The sequence below is a fragment of the Lissotriton helveticus genome, chromosome 1_1, assembly GCF_964261635.1.
Source record: "Lissotriton helveticus chromosome 1_1, aLisHel1.1, whole genome shotgun sequence".
Taxonomy (NCBI): domain Eukaryota; kingdom Metazoa; phylum Chordata; class Amphibia; order Caudata; family Salamandridae; genus Lissotriton; species Lissotriton helveticus.
In genome coordinates, this window is record NC_136057.1 from 349,860,658 (window position 1) to 349,882,626 (window position 21,969).

Genomic DNA, 21,969 nt, shown 5'->3' on the forward strand with positions numbered 1-21,969 from the left:
ATGACAAGGAGCCCGTATTCATTACAGAGTGCTTGAAATTGAAAATGAGACCTGTAGAAACCCTGTACCAGGAGTACCTGTTTGCTTTGCGAAGTGCCGGTACCCTACAATTAAACGTATTACGTCACTTTTAAAAAAATGCAGGTAATCAATCTCCCGCTCAAAATAGAAAAAGTGCCGGTACTCCGTCCCTTCCCATTTATAGCACTGATTACACATAATCGAATTCAACAAAATACCACTGTTTGTATTTTATGTAAAGCATTGTACGAGCGAGTATTTTTATTCACAGATGATTTGCAAGTTTATTCCAGTTTACACTACCCGCAGCCACCCCTTGGATTCTTAAATATGCCCCTTAAGGAGGCGAGATCTTGTTCATCAACTAACTGGTTTCGGCTCTGCCTTCCTGGCTCCTCTGCTCTGGTCACTGGGGGGCAGTGCGACATGACGGCACTTTATTTCTGCAAGGATTGGTTTCTTGGCCGCCGCTCCCAATTCAAATGTACAAAAGAAGCGCAAACACAAACCGGTTTAAGGCGGCACGTTTTAATGGCACTCACACATTCTCCAGACTCCCCTCTGAGGGGTACATATTTTCACGTGTCCTAACCATCACCTCTTTCCCCTAAAGTCAGTATCGACCCCAGACCGGTTTGAAGAATGTAAACAATGTCAGATAAAAGGCAGCCACTGAATCCTTTTCAGATCAGCACAGGGTCTGACCCATTATATTTATTAACACAGCGAGCAGACCATTTAAAAACAGGATTGACGCCGCATTGTTTTAAAACGATACAATCGAAATTCTAGTCATCCCTGGTCTTCATTGTTGTGCAACTTTTTCTTTTCCCTTTTTCATGAAAAAAAAACATCCTTCACCCCACGTTTTGGAATAAATGGAGAGAACTTATTGCTCAGATTGCACCAGGTTCATTAAAATTGCCTTTTCCCAGGGTTCACCAGAGGTACTTGTACAACTGCCATTTCAAAGGATTAAAAGAGAACTGATTTTTTTTCAGTGGCCATCACTACATTTCAATTCCTGAGCTCCCTGGAAGTCTTCTTCTAGCATCTTTCTGCAGTTTTCATTTTGCAGTCTGTCTTGCACCTCCGGGTGTGCTCTTAAATGTGGGTAACACCCCAAGATCATTGCTAGGGGTTGCAGCAGGTGCATTTCAGGTCAGGGAGTGAAAGCAGCTATACACACACCAGAGCCGTGTGTTAAGTGGAGAGCTTCACACTTTTCTTTTGACAAGTTTCTAAATTATAGAAGGGTTTATATAAGAGCACCTAGCCATCTCAGAGAATCCGAGATCACTGCTACAATCTGGAGAGCTGCTATTCCTACGTCCCCGAGGACCAACTCCAGATTTCAGGGCAAGAGACACAGGGATGAAGACACATCTCGCATTCTTCTACCATTTACCGTATAAAAAACATATTTATATCTCTGAAACTTCCCACTGAGAAAACAAGACTACAACCTGAGATAGATTTAAAAAATAATGTCTGAACGTTAAAAATCTCGCCCTTGCATAGCAACTAGATGCAACCCCAGGCAGTTCATACCCCATTTCTTGAAATTCCTCAGTCGTAGTCAGCCTGTCATCTGAGCCATATCTACGGTATCGCTGGCTTTACCAGGCATTTCCTCAAATGTGGCAGAATTGCTCCATTCCATTGAGAAAAGCAACACTAACTGAATAGAAAAACAGTTCCATGTCAATGACTAATCAATTGATGACTCTTTCTGAACAGATATCAAGAGTGCTCAGATTGTGCCGGAGAAACTGGTGGTGAAGTTGCAAATCGAGTTTGAAATGAGAACCCCCAGGGCAATAGCAGTCCAATGGAAAAACAAAGAAATTAGATTACAAGATTTGAGGTAGAAAAACATAGCAAAAATCCGCAATCATGAAGTACTGAAGAAAAGATGGGTGATGGACAAAGATCTGTGAAAATGTCTGGAAATTGCAAAGTAGTCTGGTTGATCAAAGGTGACTGATGAAAGTGAACATTTTAACCAAACAAGGAATCTGATGTTCGAGTCCTAATTACTTGTCAACAACGGGAAATCCCTGAGAAAAATGTGGAAGTAAATCATGGAAGAGGCAACTGACTCAAAAAGTTGCTGACAACATTTGTACCAATGGCCGGACAAGATTCTGGAGACAGGGGATTAATAGGAGGCGTCCTGTGTTACCCTAACTGGTTTTCTCATTTCTTTGTTTACATTTTTAGAGAACCATGCATTAATCTACCCGCTCCTTACTTTCTATCCTGACCCAATCACTCACTCACTCACTCACTCCCTGCCAGGCCTCCAGTCCATTTTCTGAGAGGTCCCTATCCCCTGTTACTGCTTTCCCTCCCCTCAAGTTTGCTTTATGTCCCACCTGCTCCTTGATGGTCTCCCTCAGGTCTTCCCGATTCCCAGTAAGTCTCCCTAAAGCCCCTCATGTTAAATCTTTGCTTTCCATTTTGATCTCATTTGTGCTAAAAGTGCAGAATTCTTACACAAAAGATACCCGATTTAGAACCAAGTCTTTAGGAATCAATATACATCCCATTGATTAAATAGTCGAGTCTGGAATAGTGTCTTCTGCGCATAGCTTCCAAGGCTCTCCTGGTGATCAGAAACACAACAACTGCAAAGAAAACAACCCCAAATACCAGAGCCGCTAGCAAGCCGCTCCTGTCACCAGTTTTAGAGTCCGGATTAGGAAGATCTTTTGCGATTTTCTTTTCATAACCATTTAAGCCATGAATAAAGTTCTGTGAAGAAATCACAGAATCCACACCCACAAAAGGAGTTATTGGAGAAGAAACATTGATTTCGCTGGCACCTTCTGCAGTGGAATTCCGTGTCTTGGGGAAAGGGGCCTGCTGTCTTTCTTCAGGGGAGGGGACTCTGGATTCTGCAGTAGAGGTTAAAAGAATACCTTTTGAAGACGTTGTCTTGGAGAGGTGACTGTTTGCAGGTCGAAGTTTTACAAATGGGTGCTTAGTAGTTTTAACAGGTGTAGTAGTTAGAGCCATAGTAAGTGGGGGTTCAGTGGTAGTGGTGGAGGTTGTGGTCAGACGAGATGTGGTAGACGTGGTGGTGGTCAGAGTGGTAGAGGTTGTGGTGGGCACAGAGGTTATCTTGGATGTAGTAATAGGGAGAGTTGTTGCGACAGTGGATGTGGTGGTGGGCAGAGTGGTGGTTGTAGGCAAGGTTGTGGTACTAGGCAATGAAGTAGTTGTGGTCGTGGGCTTGGGAGTGGTCTTGGGTTTTGGTGGGAGCCTGGGAGTAGTGGCCCTGAGGGTAGTAGTGGGTATGGTTGTGGTAGTGGTAGACAGAGTTGTGGTTGTCATCTGCAGAGTTGTAGTTGTCGTGGTCAGAGTTGTAGTTGTCGTTGAAGTGGTGGCTTGAGTAGTTGTCATTATATTAGCAGCAACAGCACCTGTGGTTGGAAGCTGAACAATTATAACTGGCTTTTGATAGGATGAAGGTTTGCTGTCTTTTTTTTCCTCTTCTCCTTGGCCTTTCTCTTCTTGGAGCGAAGGATCCATCTTATCTAAATGGTTCACAATGTCCTCGGCCAGGACCAGTATCTTAGAGGTGATGGATTTGTTCATACTACTACCTGTAGCCAAAGGCTCGGCCTGATTAATAGGTTCAGGATGATTTAAATCTAAGAAAAGTTGATTCTTTTTGTCTCCATCCACGTATGTTGGTTTTGAGTCTTTAGCTTTCGAGTGTGAGTTCCCAGGTAATGCTTTATCTAAAACAAGAAAATACAGTTTTCAGTAAACAGATCAATTCTGGCAATAAGCAATTAAATACAGCCAGTCACTTTGTTAACACCTTCAGCGCGGCGCGAATTTTCGCGCTGTGCTGAAGGTTCTAAAAAACGGGCGGGCCATGACGGAACGGTTCCGCCATAAGCACAGCCCAACCGGCGCTTATGACGGAACCGTTCCCTAACAATCATCGAAGGGGTTAAATATCACAGAGCAGCACTGGCGGCTGCTATGGGGCCGTGGGGGTGGGGTGGGTTTCTGGCAGTGGCGTCGGAGGGGGGGTAAAAAAACAAAACACTTACCTGGTTGCCGCCTCCTCCCCTATTCCATTGAGGACGCTGCAGCAGGAAGCACTAAGGCTCCCAGTCTATCCCAGCCAATCACGGCGCTGCTCATAGCAGCGTCGTGATTGGTCTGAGTGCTGTGGTTCAGCGCTCAGCGAGGGAGTGGAAGCCTGGGCCTGTTCTCAAGCCTGGCTGTAATGCAGCCTGGATGGAGAACATGCAAAGTGTGGATGATGGTTTGGCCAGCCCGAGACGGCTAGCCAAATCGTCATGGGCGCATAAGTGCAGATACCACTCCTCTTCCTCCTGCTGGCTAACAACCCTGCCGAGCCCTGCCCCTTAAAAAAAAAACTAGGCAAGTACCGTAAAATAAAAATGATATTTTATTTTTCGTAGGGGGAGGGGGCTCTTTCGCCTTAGCGGAGGAGCCGCCCTTGCAGAGCAGACGGAAAATTTAAACCAGTTGGATTAGTCAGTTGCAGAACCTTCTTATGCTTCAGTTAAAGAAATGCAAAGGCCTTCTTCATATTAGGACGGCTTTAAACGTGTTTTTTTATAACAATGAAATTGTGTTTTGATCTTTTAGGTTCTTCTGTTTTAAATGTCTGTCTCATTGATTCCTTCCCTTCAGTTTCTGCAGCGCTCAGACATTCCGGGGCAAAAGAGCGCTTTACAAAATAAATTTTCATTTAATTTCTTTGCTTTGCAGCATGCAATATAAAAGGGTTTTTCAGTAACACCGTCATTGGCACATTAATAAAGCATAATTTAGGAGTGGCAATACATTAAATATCTGTCGACTTAACATTTGCCAAGCGCTACAAGATGGTGGCACAAAAGTTGGTTGAGTAGGGGGTAAAATAGTAGTTTAAGCTTGTTATCTATACAGACCTACATTTGACTCCCTACTTTATGCCAGTGAACATGCTTAAACTGTGTAGCAAACCAATTAACACATATATCAACATAAGAAGGAATATTATGGCTCTACCCCTATGCAGTGTATGCATGCTTCACAGTATAGAAAATCAACAGTTCCTTGCTTTATAAGGAAGCCGTATGTACCATTGGTGGGCTGGTACAGAGCCGCAGATTCTTCGGACCAGACTGCGCCATAAATCAACATTATCAGGCCTGCACAAGACAAGGTGTACTACTCCTCTGGTTAGACATACAAGCCCAGCTGCCTGTAGAATAACTGAAAGGCATATTGGGAGTACAACAGTAAAAGATGCTGCGCGTCTACCTGGGCTACCAAGGAATCCTATAACTCCCAATATGTTTTAACCCGCACCAGAGGTACAGACTAGAAGTTAAGATTGTTTATTTCCCCTTTTATGTTTGTTGACCTTCTAACTGTTGTACTCTCCTTGGTCTAAGCTCCGACGTGAGATGAATGAACCTAGGTTGATGTTTGTTTGGTGCAATGGAAGTAAACCTGAACGGTCTTTGTGTATGTCATGCTATGTAATGCTACAAAACTCAAATATGGTAAAAAAAAAGTGAAAGACACTATGATACTATACTTGAAATCCATTGTTTCGATATGTTCCCATTTTCATGGTCTGGCTTGACAGTACTGCTGTCGCCAGACAATTATGTGAGCAGAACTAGAGAGGAGCTTTGGCTCAGCCAACATGTTGGGAGCCAGGAGAACATATTTTGGTTCAAGCAGAAGTTGTGTGCTTCTAAAAAAAAGTGCTTGCCTTTTACACAGGGGTGATCATTTTGTTTATTTATCGAGATGTCTGAGTAGGACTTTCAGGGGCACACACAATATTGTAATACTGTTAAAGTGCCTTACATAACTAGATACTTGAAGTTGGTTTTAGCTGGCATCAGCACAGATGGGAGTAGGGTAGTCATTAACCTACGTGGATTTTTAGGTCTGGCTTTACAGTGCAACTCTACCTGACCTTTTAACCTTCACCAATAGTATGTTACAATTCTATGCTTCTCATCACAAATACATTTATTTGCATGCTATTTACATATAATGCTTCACATTACCATACAACACTCTTTTAAAGCCAGACCTATTGGCATTGCCAGTGCTTGTTTTCATTTCGCTGTCTTTCCAAGTCATGGCCGATTCAAAGTAAAACCCACACCAACTGGTGAAACTTTCGATGGCTCCCCGCAATACTTCAAGTGTTATTAAAAATAACACAAATGACAAATTATAGTTGAAACAGATGTGTATTATTGCAGAGAAACACACGCAACCCCACAGGCGGGACGTTAATGCTGTATCCATGCCTTCCTGGATGGTCTCTGGTAAAGTCCACACGCTCCAGTCTTTTTACAGCAGTCCCTCTCTGCTGTAAGGACAGAGTAAACGGAGGCTGTCTCTCTGTTTACTAAGAGGGCGGACTGGCTGTTCACCCACTCAGCAGTCGTTGAAATGAGGAGCTGGGTGTGACTCAGACACCCTCGGGCGACGGGCCTGGCTGTGAGCAATGATTAAAGCAAAATCCACAAAACTGGGTGCGGTGGTAAACTACTGCAGACAAAAATTACACTGAGAAAAAAGTAGACATTAATATTTTCTAAATACTCAACAGATCTCAAACAACACCACATTGTTTTTTTTATGTAGTGCCTCATGACACACCTGCCTTTTTTAAGCTCTTTAGCTAACAGATGTTACTATTAATCACTCATGACACTCAATTTACAAGCCTTCGGAGGATGAGAGGCTGAGTTGGCCCTGCTGGGATTCGAACCCATCACCTGCTGATCGCCGCTTGGTTTCAACGTCGAACATTCAGCTCAGGGAGCTAGTTTGGATTAGGGTGTCTCAGCCGGCCTCCAGGAGTCTCCTCACTTCCTGAACACTGCCCATCTTCTTGACCAGTCTCTTCCTTGCCATCGTTTTAGTAGAGGAGGAGCCTGGTGGAAGTGGGAGCTGCTGAGGCCAAGAGTCTGGGGTCTGGGGTGCAGCGCCTCCACGCCTGGACAGGTAGGCAGAGCAGAGGCCGCCTGTATGACCGAGCTTAGAAGGGACCTGCTTAAGCTCCATACCGAATGTCAGTTCTTCATTCAGTGGCAGGCCCCTGGAGGCACAGGAATGGCTCTCGGTGGCTGGCAGGCCCCTGGAGGCACAGGATGGCTCTCGGTGGCTGGCAGGCCCCTGGAGGCACAGGAATGGCTCTCGGTGGCTGGCAGGCCCCCTGAAGGCACAGGATGGCTCTCGATGGCTGGCAGGCCCCTGGAGGCACAGGATGGCTCTCGGTGGCTGGCAGGCCCCTGAAGGCACAGGATGGCTCTCGGTGGCTGGCAGCCCCCTGAAGGCACAGGATGGCTCTCGGTGGCTGGCAGGCCCCTGAAGGCACAGGATGGCTCTCGGTGGCTGGCAGGCCCCTGGAGGCACAGGAAGAATGGCTCTCGGTGGCTGGCAGGCCCCTGGAGGCACAGGATGGCTCTCGGTGGCTGGCAGGCCCCTGAAGGCACAGGATGGCTCTCGGTGGCTGGCAGGCCCCTGAAGGCACAGGATGGCTCTTGGTGGCTGGCAGGCCCCTGGAGGCACGGGAATGGCTCTCGGTGGCTGGCAGGCCCCTGGAGGCACAGGATGGCTCTCGGTGGCTGGCAGGCCCCTGGAGGCACAGGATGGCTCTCGGTGAGGCGCAGGATGGCCCTCGGTGGCTGGCAGGCCCCTGGAGGCACAGGATGGCTCTCGGTGGCTGGCAGGCCCCTGAAGGCCCAGGATGGCTCTCGGTGGCTGGCAGGCCCCTGGAGGCACAGGAATGGCTCTCGGTGGCTGGCAGGCCCCCTGAAGGCACAGGATGGCTCTCGGTGGCTGGCAGGCCCCTGGAGGCACAGGATGGCTCTCGGTGGCTGGCAGGCCCCTGGAGGCACAGGATGGCTCTCGGTGGCTGGCAGGCCCCTGGAGGCACAGGATGGCTCTCGGTGGCTGGCAGCCCCCTGGAGGCACAGGATGGCTCTCGGTGGCTGGCAGCCCCCTGAAGGCACAGGATGGCTCTCTGTGGCTGGCAGGCCCCTGGAGGCACAGGAATGGCTCTCGGTGGCTGGCAGGCCCCTGGAGGCACAGGATGGCTCTCGGTGGCTGGCAGGCCCCTGGAGGCACAGGAATGGCTCTCGGTGGCTGGCAGGCCCCTGGAGGCACAGGAATGGCTCTCGGTGGCTGGCTGGCCCCTGGAGGCACAGGAATGGCTCTCGGTGGCTGGCAGGCCCCTGGAGGCACAGGATGGCTCTCGGTGGCTGGCAGGCCCCTGGAGGCACTGGATGGCTCTCGGTGGCTGGCTGGCCCCTGGAGGCACAGGATGGCTCTCGGTGGCTGGCAGGCCAGATTACGGGCTTGCAAAGTAATGTTGCGTCAATCCTGCCACTGCGCCAAAACACAAGGTCCTGTCCTTGAAAATAATGCAATAATGTAAGTGGACCACAGGAAAAGGCTGTTTTCAATAACCAAGATATCATGAATGCTCCAGAGTGAAATTCACCATTGGAACAGCTCATCAGGCAGCAGTTGGACTGAACCATCAAATCACTGCAGCAAATACATTTCCCTTACCTAAAGGATGAGGACGTTTGGCTAAAATGTTAGACCAAGGCATGGGTGAAATATCTCTTACACTGGTGTACTCTCAAGTAACTTCGCGTTGCACTTGTTAAGTGAAACACCAGAACTTGCGCGAGCACGCAGGAACAACGAGTAAGATTAGGACACAAGCAGCTGGTTTTCGCAGGGCATGTTTTCTTTGCACCAAAATATACTGCCACGTGCTGGGTTTGCATTAGTTGCTTGATAACTTTATTTCGGTCAACGACCATAAAAGCACAGATAAAATATGTACATACAATAAAATACATAAATAATTAAGAGCCAGCAGCTAAACCGTTATTAAACAATCAGTTATCAGCAAAGAATTGCCAACGTTAAAATTAGACACAATTAATCAGAGTGGACCTTCTACGCCATATACTGTACAAAAAGCGGGAGACCGAAAACACGATGAGGGGGGATGTATCATATTTTAAAATTCTGACGGCTTGAGCACAATGTTTTAGTCCCAAATTTTTACATAGCGGTACCAGCCAAGCTCTCCGGATTGCGGTATAAGCAGGGCAAAAGAACAAAACATGGGCATTGTCTTCTTTACTATTATTGCAGACAGGGCAGATTCCCTCCTCTTGACCTGTCCATTTGCAGGTTAGTGTCCCAAGTGGCAGGCAACCGTGCCTTAGTTGTGTATATAGTTTTCTTGCAGGCGGAGGTTCTATTAGATCCAAAAATTCCTCCCTTCTGGGCACGAGTTTTACCTGCAAAAATTCCGAAGACAACCTGCCCATACTTGGCAAGCGGTGCAGCAAGCTTAGGTTGTAGTGCCTCAAAGAGGCCAGTAGCTCAGTTCTCCGCACCACTGGACAACTCTCCGCCGGGGTCTCCCAGATTTGGGGCATTCCTATTCTATAGGCAATAGTTTTGATGTGGAGCAACCAGGGTATTTTCTTACTCTTCAACGACCCCCAGAGAGCAGCGAACTCCACTCTGTAGTCCGCCAGCTCAGGTACTGTCCAGAGCCTTCTCCAGTACAAGAGGGGTCGGGCCGCTAATAGTTTAGAGATGGGCTCCACACCTAGATCAAATCTCAAGGGTATGAGCGGGGTGCTTTGAGGTAGACCAATCAGATTCCTCAAAAAGGCCCGTTCAACCCTGAGAAGGCTTGCTATGCTCGAATGTCCCCAAAGTTCTGCACCGTAGGTTACAGCAGGTCTAGCTTGAACACTATAGATTTCGAGCGCTGGGGAGACTGACTTAAAATGCGTTGTCCGATGAAACTTACCTATGCCCCCTAGTATCTGTGAGAGCTTTAGGGTGGATTTGGCTACCTGGGGGCCCCAACCAAAGTCCTCAGTCAAAGTGACCCCCAGGTATACAAAGGTTCTCACCCTTTCGAGCGGGGTGCCGTTTAATGTAGGGCTAGGGCGAGTGCGTTTCGGGGGACCAAAGATCATAAATTTCGTTTTCTCTAAATTAATCTAGAGTCCCCGCGAGGCGCAGAATGAAACAAAACCGTTCAGAACCCGCTGGATGCCTGTTGATGTTCGCGACAACAGTAGGGTGTCGTCTGCGAACATCAGAGCAGGCACCCGACCTGACGCCAACCAAGGGGCATCGCTATCCCTGACTATCTAGTTCCCCCACCAGGCCATTTATATAAAGACTAAAGAGCGTAGGAGCCAGGGCGCAGCCCTGGCGTACACCTCTGGTTACAGGGAAATGTGCAGATAGTTCCCCGTTCTTCCCGCACCTCACCCGGGCATAGTTCCCTTCATGAAACCGCTTCAAGACCTCCAATAGGTAGGGGGGAAGGCCAAGGTCTTTTAGGACCCTCCATAAACTCTCCCTCGGCACAAGGTCGAAAGCGGCCCGCAGGTCAACGAAGACCAGGTAGAGGCTGCCACCCTCGACACTTACGGTCTTCCAGAAAAGGACCTGCAGCCTAAAGAGTTGGTCCGTAGTCGAGATCCCTGATCTAAAGCCGGCCTGGAGGGTAGTCATAACTTCATACTCCTCGGCCCATCCCAATATTCTGTCCAGGAGTATCCGGCCCATCAGTTTCTGGGTAGTATCCAGGAGACTGATTGGTCTATAATTTGCCGGATCCAAAGGGCTCCCCTTCTTAAAAATGGGGACGATCTCGGCCCCCGCCCAGGTGTCAGGTATTTTTGCCCCCAGTAGGACTGCATTAAACAATACAGTTAGGTATGGGGCCCAGATCTTTGGCTGAGAACGGAAAAGGTCACCCGGTACCCTATCGAGGCCTGGCGCTTTGTTAGGGAGTTGTCTAATAATTGCAGTCTCCACCTCCTTAGCTGAGATACTCTCACCATTTCTCAGGGCCATCCTCGCCTCGGCGTCCCTATGGTCTATCCGGTGTCCCATGCCCGAGGCCCCCCGCAGTCGACACTCGTGGGGGGGTTCTTGGGTAGGAGAAATCCAGGAGGGACCATCTAACTCTAATGTCCCAGACCTATCTAAATAGTCACTATAGCCGGTCACAGGGCTAGTGTAGAGTGCAGAGAAATGCGCCTCCCACACTGAGGGGGGGATATTTGGTAGAGGGATCCCCCCACCATCATTAGCATCGGAATTTACTAATGCCCAGAATAGTTTGGCATCTTTAGTCACAAGGGCACCTCTGAGTTCTTCCCACCTGTCTTCTTCCCACTCTCTTTTGCCCCTGATCAGCTCCTTTTTGTAGGACAGTCTGGCTGCCCTAATATTCGCTCTGTCCTTTGCCTTAATTGCCGCAAGGAGCTCCTTTTTTGAGTTCCTGCATGCATCATTAAACCAGGGGTGTGTTTTTGGGACATGCTTCTTAATTCTACTAATGGGGTAAAACACATCCCCTAGTACCTCAACTAGCTGTTTGTGCGTATCTAGTGCCTGATGCCAACCAGGCGAGTCACCCATCTGCTCTATAAAGGGAATAGCGAGTTGGTAGATTTTGGCAAGCTTCGAGGTTGAATCTACAAGGTGGGGCCACTTAACCCTCCTTCTGTTGTTGGTCAGCGTGAGAGGAAGTGTCATCGTGGCCGGTATGCAATCAGAGGTGGTCAATCCAAATGACCCTGGTTTAAAAGTTACTACCAGGGCATTGTGATCGCTGTCCTGTCTTTGAATAACCCTAAATTCTTTTAGCTTATCCCAATGGCATCCACCATTAAATAGTCAATGATGGTTGTTTTGTTTGCCCGATTAAAAGTTGCCATTGCTGGGCGGTCAGGGTCCAATCTCCCATTGCACGCCCGCAGGGATGTTGCAAGTGAGAAACATTTTATTTGGAGCACAAGTGGTGTCCATGCCCTGACAGGGGCAATATTCGGGTCCGGGATATGCCATAATGCATCTACCTCGTCTTGGTCACCCAGTTCAAGACTACCCAGAGGTTCAAATTGGCAGTTAAAATCCCCTCCGAGGATTATTGAGATAGAGGGGTCTAGCCCTTGGATGAAAGAATTCAGTGCTGTAAATGTAGCTGATTCCTGGCCGTTCCTAGATGGCCTCGAGTAGGTGTTTATTATTGCTACTAGGGGTTGGCTTGGGGGTTCTATTAAGATACATTGGATATCCGGGGAGTTTGTTTGGAGTTTAGTTGCTTGGATTCCCAGGTGAGTTCCTATCCAAATTGATAGCCCGCCCGACGGGCGACCTCTGCCTGTAGATACTGCCAAGATGTCAAACGTTGCAAAGGTCGCACTCGAGCTCTCTTCTAATGCCCAGGTCTCTTGCATCAGGCAGAGGTCATATGCTGCCATAAGGGTGGCCCACTCGGGAGTAAGCAGCTTGTTTTTCAGCCCGGCTATATTCCAGGAGACCAACTTTAGGCATCCTTCTTCTGAGCTATCTGATCCTTCAACTTCCCTAATCCCCCTATTGCTAATCCTTTCCCTTACTGTGTTGACAGCTTTTGGAGCCTCCCTCAGCATTTGTGGGAGAATATTTTCCTCTGTTGCCCCTGAACCTCTGTGTATTATATTTGTGGCTTCTAAGGGTGACATTCCTCCTTGACTAAGTCAGTCTACATCTTCCAAAGCACTGAACCTATTCCAGTGTGACTGTATCGGGAGTAGTGAACTGTAGGAAGACATGCCCTCCCTAAACCCCCCCCCCCCATTTAAAGTTCTATGTGATGAGGGAAAACCCCCCCTGTTATTGTGTGTGAATCTTGGGCGACAAGGTTCCAGGCTAGGAGTGGGGTAAAAGTACGAGAGGTGCAGAGGACATATTTGCGTATCTGAACTATAGTGCGGGGCATTGCAAATATACCCTACAGCAGAGACATCCCTAAAATTCAGAATTATCACGTCACCTGCTACTGTCTTTGGGCTCCTCCCAATCCAGCCCACTCTTCTGGCTGACAAGACGTCCCCTGAGACATTCCCCGGGAGGGGTCTATTTACACTAAGCCACTGGATGCACTTGTTTTTCAACTCAGTCTCCCTTTCTCTTTTCCCCTCAATTAATGGAGGAACTCCTACAAGTGCCACTACATAGGACTGGGCTTCGGGGGGTAAGTTAATTGTTGGTGGCTGCCGAGAAAAGGTTCTTGATGTTTGGCTTTGTTTCGGTGGTGAAGTAGTGCTACTAATCTCCTTATCGCCCTCTCTTGTCTTTGGCGTCTCTTTCGCTATGGCATTTGCCGAGTTTCCTGCTGCTTGGCAGACCTGCTTCTGAGCGTTAGTCCTTGGCAGGTGTTGTGGTGGATCATGCGTTGACTTTTGGGGAATTGGTGGAGCCACGCCATTGATGGTCTGTACTAGAAGGTTTTTATTTTCCACTACTCTAGTTCTTGGAACACTTTGAGATGGGGTATCAATGACATGAGGTACAGAGTTTCTCACTTGTTTGGCTGGCTCGATTATCCCTCCCCCCTTTGTATTTGTGGCAGCAATGAGTTTATCAAGTTTTGAGACCAGAGGCTTAAGTTGGGCAACAATAGTCCGCTCCAAGGATGCTTGTAAATCGGCAACCATGTTTGTGACCCAGCATGGTATTCCTAGCGATTGGCCAATTTTACTGGTAGTCTGTGTCACCAGGTCATGGTTTGCCAATTTATTATTACCCAGTTTGTTTAAGATATTTCCTTTCTTTTTCCTCATACATGGTTTATGTACTGCTGTCCTTTTCTCCGGGGAAGGGGGCGACAGGGTAATTGGATGCTCCTGCACGTCTATAGAAATCTCAACGGGCATCTGACTGCAGGGCAAGCCTACATATGATGGCTCCAAAAATGAGCTAGTGTCCAAGACATCAATTGTGGTAGCTGAGCTGTTTCTTCCCGGGTTTTGCATGCCTAGTGTAGGGGTTATCGATAGCCTCCTCTCTGTGTTCTCAATAGCATTAACCACAACACCAATGGTCTGTTGAAGCATTTTATCGATAGCCGTTAGAGTTGGTAGAGGTTGCGGTTCAGCTGCCAACAGCTTGGTGTGTGATCGTGTCGCGGGGGCTATAGTTTTATTTACCCGTTTGGTCATTTTGGAAGTGGGACGTTTCAAAGTCGGTAATTACTAGAATATATATAACGATCAAACGCCCCACCTCAGGGTCTCCCACTACGTTGCTAGGGCACTATATACAACAAAAAGCTTTAGTCCAAATGGAAACAGTACCTTTGTGAACTTCAGTGGGAAATGAAAGGGGGGGTGGCCCGTCCCGTCCTCTTCCGTCCCCTGACGGCCACAGACGGCCCACCCTCTGCCCGGGCTCAGCCCGCGCGCGTCCCGCGGGACGGGAGGCTTTCCGCTCTTTGTTGGCGCCTCCGGGCGCTGTGTCTGACGTCCCAGGTGCGCCTCTGCCACTGGGGCACCTGGGAGTTGTGGTCTTCGCTGGCCGTTTCCCTCACGGCGTTCTGGAGCGGAGAAGGGAGCTGGCTGCTGGTCAAGCCGTTCCCGTCACGGCGGTGAGTGTAGTGCTTTGCCCCCACAGAGCGCTCGGCGCTCCGCTCTTTGTTGGTGCCTCCGGGCGCTGTGTCTGATGTCCCAGGTGCGCCTCTGCCACTGGGGCACCTGGGAGTTGTGGTCTTCGCTGGCCGTTTCCCTCACGGCGTTCTGGAGCGGAGAAGGGAGCTGGCTGCTGGTCAAGCCGTTCCCGTCACGGCGGTGAGTGTAGTGCTTTGCTCCCGCAGAGCGCTCGGCGCTCCGCTCTTTGTTGGCGCCTCCGGGCGCTGTGTCTGACGCCCAGGTGCGCCTCTGCCACTGGGGCACCTGGGAGTTGTGGTCTTCGCTGGCCGTTTCCCTCACGGCGTTCTGGAGCGGAGAAGGGAGCTGGCTGCTGGTCAAGCCGTTCCCGTCACGGCAGTGAGTGTAGTGGTTTGCATTAGTAATTACATGCACTTTCGCGTAACGCTTTCAAGAGGTCGAGTAATTGTGTAAATTACGCTAATTTCCGCACAGCCCTAGTTACAGAGTTTTCTGCTCAATGGATGTGTCCAGGTGAGAAAGAACCTGCGCCACAGGCAGGCTCGTGTGGCTTCACTCAGTTGTCTTGTGGGTATTTTTCTCCTGCCATTACTATCTGTAATTTGATTTTAATGATCAGTGTTCCTTCTTGTCCTGAAGAAGGCCTAAGATGTCAGCTCACTGGCCAAATGGTACATACACAGGATTATTGCACTGCAAGTGTCACATGTAAAAGGCTCCGTCAGACAGCACCATGAATGGGATTCCAGTGTACCATTACAACATGTTTGTTTACTCGGACGTAAACAAATAATACATGCTTCATCCATAACATTGTTTTTTTCCCGTTCCAATTGTCTTTTTGAAGCACAAAAGCCTTGGGTATCAAAGGCGTGTAAATCGAGTTTGGTCAGTTACAGGCATAAAAGGATGCATGTGTGCAGGGGGGGTACCTGAATGGTCTTTGTATGAGTGAAGACGGTGAGGTATGTTTGAATGAACTGTGTTGTGAACCTTTATGCAAAGTGAATACGTAACAGAATGAGACATGCATGAGCCGTGTTAGAAGAGTGCTAAAGTGGCTTTGAAGTAAATGGTGCAAGAAGTGTAGACGAAAGACCTATCTGTGGGCAAGTGTGCACATGTGTAAGTAAAGTGTAGGCCCCATTCGCGTACTTTGCAAAGTTATTCAAACTCAGTGGAGCTCGCAGAGTTAAAAAAACACAACACAGCTCTGCAGAGCAGAGTTTTTTTCTCCGGTAAGCTGGCAACCGTGAGCGAGGAGAATCCAACGCTAGACTGCTTCCCAGTGAGATTTCTCAACACCTGGTGGTGTCTTGTTGTCCTTATGTATCTTTGGAAGATGGTAAAAAGTGGGTGTTACTGGATGCGCACACTAAGAAAGTTAATTCATCCAACGTCCCGCAGCTGTACTATCTTTGCATCATGTTATGATAGTCCAAGATACTTGAGTTATAGTCCTCTTTGTGTACTACGTCCCGCAGCTGTACTATCTTTGCATCATGTTATGATAGTCCAAGATACTTGAGTTATAGTCCTCTTTGTGTACTGGTGTGTAACAGTTTTTATCTGACAATTATCGTATTGCTTCTTGGCAGTAATATTCCTTAGTCATTAATACGATATTACTGCCTTTGTCAGACGGTTTGCACACAATACTCTGATCCCTTTGGTTTGCTGATAAGGCGGGTTTCTGTTCTTTAGTCAGATTTGTCATCTTATCTTTAGATTTCATAGGTCTTAATTTAATCGAATCTTTATTTACCGCCTCTTCAAATACATCAATGGCAAAAATGGTAAAAATGATTGATTTAGCTTTTAGCTTAGTTTTTGCACTTTTTGCATGATGCCCAATCTTTCTACTTGCGTAATTTCTCCAAATTCTTGTTCCATTTGAGATGTTGACTCAGAATTATCTAGAAAAATCAAAGTCTCAAGATCATTTCCTGTTAGTATATCCGTTGGTTGAGAGGTTACTGCAGATTTCTGTTAGAACCGTTTCCTTTTATTTTATAGAACTTACGAAGTTTTAATTTCCTTATGAATAAAAATAATTCAATGCGCGTCTGTTTATACTCAAAGTTCTTAGTTGGACAAAACGTCAGTCCTTAGTTGGACAAAATGTCAGTCAGATTTTCAAAGTTGATTCTTCAGATTTGGTTAGCCGCCTCAGGGTCAGATTTGCAATTGTTAATTCATCAGTATCTACACACGTTTGGAGCCCCGTTTGCTTCTTGTTTGTGAGACTATCCCTTTGTTTATACTTGTTGAAGGACCTTCTTCTCGTCTTTTGTCTCTTTCTCGCATATTGCGAACCGGGGGCTTGCCTCTGCCCCCTCATTGCCGTCGTCTGAGGAGTTGAAATTCCTCGTGAAAACGGGTCTGGCCTGGGTCTACACCCTCTTCTCCAGATTTTTCCGTGTCAGTTGCAATGTCAGATTGTGATGTTTCTTTTTACTCCATCGTTGAGCGGGTGATGTTGCTCCTTAGTGCTCTTCTTGGTGCATCCATTTTTCTGGCAAAGGTGAGCACTCTGCCCTGTTCATAATCACTGGTATCACGATTGAATTTTGTTTGTTTACATCGTTTAATTTTATCTTCATAAATTAGAAGTCGTTTTTTCATTGCTTTTCTCAATTCTTCCTGAATGTTCGCATCTTGATCACTGGAGATTAGTGTCTCTAATTCTTCTATTTCTTTTAATCATTTGTTCTTATCACTGCAGGCATATTTGAGAATAATTCCCACCTTCAAAAACACAGCGTTGCAGTAAGGTTGTAACTGATGTACAAATATATCAGCTGGAGCAAGAGAGAGGAATTTTGACCGTCTATGAATATAAGTATTGCAATAAACTTTAAAAACAGAATGTTCAGTTGCGCAGCACGCCGTGAAGCGGCAATTGAAATTTTCAAAAGGGGACAAGCGAGTGACAACACGAGAAAGGAATCGTGCCCCGTCACACAGGATGGTCTCAGAAATAAATTCATGAAATTAGAAAGACTGGATGAACGTGAAACACGCAAAAGGAGGGAAGCAACATCGCTTCAGAACTATGTGGATGTTAACATAGGATTTTGGAGCATCCAAGAGCAATCAAAAAGAATGATCATTTTGCAAGTCATCATAAAAGCAATTGAAACTTACTGCAATTTTTTTGCCTGGATCATGTCCGACCAAGTGAGAGAGGTGGAGATTGAGTAACTAAATTAAGAAGATTAGAGTCCAGATATATTGTGGACCTGCAAACTAAGATGCCTCTCATACTTAATACGGAGGAGAAATTAGCTGTCCACTTAATCACTCAGAATATTTTGTATAGCGCACTACTTACCTGTTAGGGTCTCAAGGCGCTGGGGGAGGGAGGGAGAGGGTTTCTGTTACTGCTGGAATAGCCAGGTCTTGAGTAGCCTCCTGAAGGTTAACAGGTCCTGGGCCTGCCGTAGGAGGATGGGGATGGTGTTCCAGGTCTTTGCGGCAAGGTGGGAGAACGATCTGCCACCGGTGATCACTCTTCGGAGGAGGAGGATGGTGGCGAGGGTGTGGTTGGCGTAGCGGAGCTGGCGGTTCAGGGTGTAGAAGGGGAGTCGTCTGTTGAGGTAAGCAGGTCCGGTGTTGTGGAGTGCCTTGTATGCGTGGGTTAGGAGCTTGAAGGTAATCCTCTTGTTGACGGGAAGCCAGTGCCGATCTCTCAGGTGGGGTGTGATATGGCTGTGGCAAGGGATTTCGAGGATCAGGCTTGCAGAGGCGTTCTGTATGCATTGTAGTCGTTTCAGGAGTTTGTCCGAGGCGCCTGCGTAGAGGGCGTTTCCGTAGTCCAACCTGCTACTGACGAGGGCCTGGGTGACTGTTCTTGTTTCGGTGGGGATCCACCTGTAGATCTTGCGGAGCATGCGGAGGGTGTTGAAGCAGGACGACGAAACGGCGTTGACCTGCTTGGTCACAAAGAAAGTTGAGTCGAGGATGAACCCCAGAATGTGTGCGTGGTCGGTGGGAGTCGGTGCTGCTCCCAGTGTGGTCGGCCACCAGGAGTCGTCCCAGGCCGAGAGGGTGGAGCCGAGGATGAGATCCTCCGTCTTGTTCGAGTTCAGCTTCAGACTGCTGTTCGTCATCCACTCTGCGACGGCTTTCATTCCTTCGTGGAGGTTGGTTTTGGCGGTGAGGGGGTCATTGGTAAGGGAGAGGATCAGCTGGGTGTCGTCGGCATAAGAGATAATGTTGAGGCTGTGCAGTCGGGCGAAGTGAGCGAGTGGTGCCATGTAGACGTTGAACAGTGTCGGACTGATGGATAATCCTTGGGGTAAGCCGCAGATCTCCGTGGCTTCGGATCGGAAAGGGGGAGGCGGATGCTCTGGGTTGTGCCGGAGAGGAATGAGATGATCCATTCCAGGGCCTTGTCTCAGATCCCTGCGTTGTGGAGGCGGGTGCATAGGGTGCGGTGGCAGACAGTGTTGAAGGCGGCTGAAAGGTCCAGGAGGATCAGGGCAGCAGTTTTGCCATTGTTTAGCAGGTCCCTGATGTCATCGGTGGCAGCGATGAGGGCAGTTTCGGTACTGTGGTTGCTGCGGAACCCGGGCTGGGATGGGTTAGGATGCTGTTCTCCTCGAGGTGGCGGGTCAGTTGTTTGTTGACAGTCTTCTTGATGACCTTCGCCGGGAACGAGAGCAGGGTGACGGGACGGAAGTTCTTGAGGTCCTTTGGGTCAACCTTGGGTTTTTTAGTAATGTGTTGATCTCGGCGTGCTTCCAGCTTTCCGGGAAGGTCGCGGTCTCGAAGGAGATGTTTATGGCCTTGCGGAGATGGGGTGCAATGGTGGTGCTGGCTTTGTTGAAGATGTGGTGTGGGCATGGATCCGACAGAGAGCCGGAGTGGATGGTATTCATGATTTGGATGGTGTCGTCATCGTTTATGTTGGTCCAGGTATGCATAGGATCGAAGTGGGTGGTGGCCATGGAGCCAAAGGTCTCGGTGGCTGTCGGGGTAGTCAGGTTGTTTAAGCTGTCGTGGATGTCTGCGATCTTGCGATGGAAGAAGGTGGCATAGGCGTCGCACAGGTCTTGCGATGGTGGGATGTTGTTGGTGTTGGAGCTAGGGTTGGAGAGTTCCTTCACGATGTTGAATAACACTTTGCTGTTGTGTGCGTTGTTGTCTAGGCGGTCCTTAAAGGAGGCCCTTTTGGCGGATTTGTTGAGGTGATGGTGTCTGCGGATGGCGTTCTTGTGGGATGCGTGGCTGTCCGGTGTCTGTTCGCGGTGCCATTTCTCCTCTAGTTTTCGGCAGGTTTGCTTGGAGGCCTGGAGGTCCGCGGTGAACCAACTGGCTTTCTTGTTGGTGCATCTGTTGGAGGGTTTCTTGGTCAGGGCAAGAGTGTTGGCGCAGTCGTCGATCCACTGTCTGAGGTTGCGGGCGTCGGCGGGGTCGTTGGGTGGGCTTCGGGCGGTGTTTAGCTTGTCTGCAGTGACTTTGCTTCAGCTGCGGCCGGGGATCTGTTGAGTGCGGTGGCGGGTTTCAGGAAGGTGTAGTGGATGCAGCGATGGTCGGTCCAGTGGAGTTTGGTGGTGTGGCTGAAAGTGTTGGGGAGCTTGCGGAGAAGATGGGGCAAGCGTGTATCTGGTGGAGTGGGTAGGTGTTTTGATGAGCTGTCTGAGCCCGAGGTTGTCAATCAGGGTGGTGGAGTTGGTGTCGTTGTTCGAGGTGGAAGTTTAGGTCCCCGAGGAGGATGTAGTCTGTGGAGGCGAGGGTGTGCGTGCTGACGAAGTCGGCGATGGAGTCGCTGAACTGTGGCCGGGGTCCGGGAGGTCTGCAGATGAGGGTTTCTCGGAGGGTGGTGTTGGGATCAGTGTGGATCAGGAAGTGTAGGTATTCGGAGGTGCGGAGGGTGTCGTCGGTGCTGGTCGAGACTCTGAGGGTGTTCTTGTGGACGATGGCGATTCCTCCTCCTGTCGCGTTGGTGCGGTCCCTGCAGGTGATTTTGCAGCCGTCAGGGATGGCTATGGCGATGTCGGGTGCCGAGGAGGGGTTCATCCAGTTCTCTCTCAGGAAGGTGACGTCTGGAGAGGTGGAGTCGAGTAGGTCCCAGAGTTTGATGGAGTGTTTGCGGGCGGAGCGGGTGTTGAGTAAGATGCATCTGAGGTGGTTGCGTCCTCTCTCGGTGGGGTGTTTAGAGGCTGGTGAAGCTGCAGCTCCAGCAGGAGAAGGGTCCTTGAGTGCGCTTTGGGGCGGCCATGCAACAGGTGTGTGATCATCCGGTGTTGCAGTGCGTGGAGGATGCTGGCATTGTAGCGGTGTTGTGCGGCGTGGCGTTCGCGGGGGCCTGGCGCTGGGCGTGGTCCAGGCACGGACAGGTGCAGACGGGCTTGCCTTTGGCACGCCTGCTGCACCCGGCCGCCATAATAAGGGGAGGAGTGAGGAAGGAGCAGCTGGGAGGCGGGAGCAGGCCGAAGAATGGGACGAACAGGGGGGCGGGGCGCAGGGACATAGCGGTGAGCAAAGAACGGGCAAGACCGGGCACAAGGGAAAACAACAGCATATATTAGGAAACAATACAGTGAAACAGTAAATACAAATGAGGGGCAAAAAGAGGGACAACAACAGCAATTACCAAGGAAAGAAAAACAGTGAAAGTGGAAAATACAACCGAGGCACAGGGGTCTCGAACCTACAGCGGAGCAGAAGCAGAGGGACATGCACACACAGGTGGTGCTGTGCGGCGTGGGGAAGCGACCTCCCTGAAATCAGGGTCAGGGTAGAATATAACAATATCAATGAAATCAAGTAAATATACTGCAAGACATGGCAGCTATAGGAGTTCAGAAGTTACCCCCTTTTCTTAAATTGATTTTTTAATGTTTGGTAATCAGTGGCAATCATGTAAGCCATCATTGAAGTTAATTAAAATTCAATGAAGGAATGTAGGTTCATACAGAGCTTGATAGTCATGATTTATGCATGCCAAAAAAACATTCAGTAAAATCATGAATCAATACCAACTATAATCTAGGCGAAGTATAGAACTCAATTTGTGCATACGTGTTAATAAACTCGTTCTGTTGTGTGAATTTCTAGTAGTAATGATGTGTGTAATATAATTATGCTATGAATGATTGGATTAAGATGATTTTCATACGAATATGAGAGTCCATATAATTTTGTGTATAATATTGTATTCACCAGTGATGAAATATAGGCTCATTCAGAGCATAATTATGGTGACATGCGGCTATATTAACAAAAATAATTGTGTCAACAAATAATCTCTTAGGCCAACTCCTCTCCCCATTTGTGCACTAACGGCTAGGGTGGTCGACCTCGAATCTGGGGGACCGGGTTAGAGTCTCAGCAATGACGCTGAACATCCTGATTCTGGACAAATCACTTAATCTCCCTGTGGCTAACAAAAAGGAATGTGTCCTCGTGTAACGCAACTGGTGCTATGTAAAGCGCT

The 21,969-nt window shown here is 48.5% G+C and overlaps 1 protein-coding gene across 1 annotated transcript in view; it reads right to left on the minus strand.

Moving 5' to 3' along the window:
- Positions 1-533: 533 nt before the first annotated feature.
- MANSC1 (MANSC domain containing 1) overlaps positions 534-21,969 on the minus strand; it is a 126,498-nt gene continuing 105,062 nt past the window's right edge. The window contains exon 4 of the mRNA XM_078673501.1: positions 534-3,770. Within this exon, the coding sequence (XP_078529627.1) occupies positions 2,551-3,770 (1,220 nt within the window). The 3' untranslated portion in view covers positions 534-2,550. The remainder of the gene's footprint in view (positions 3,771-21,969) is intronic.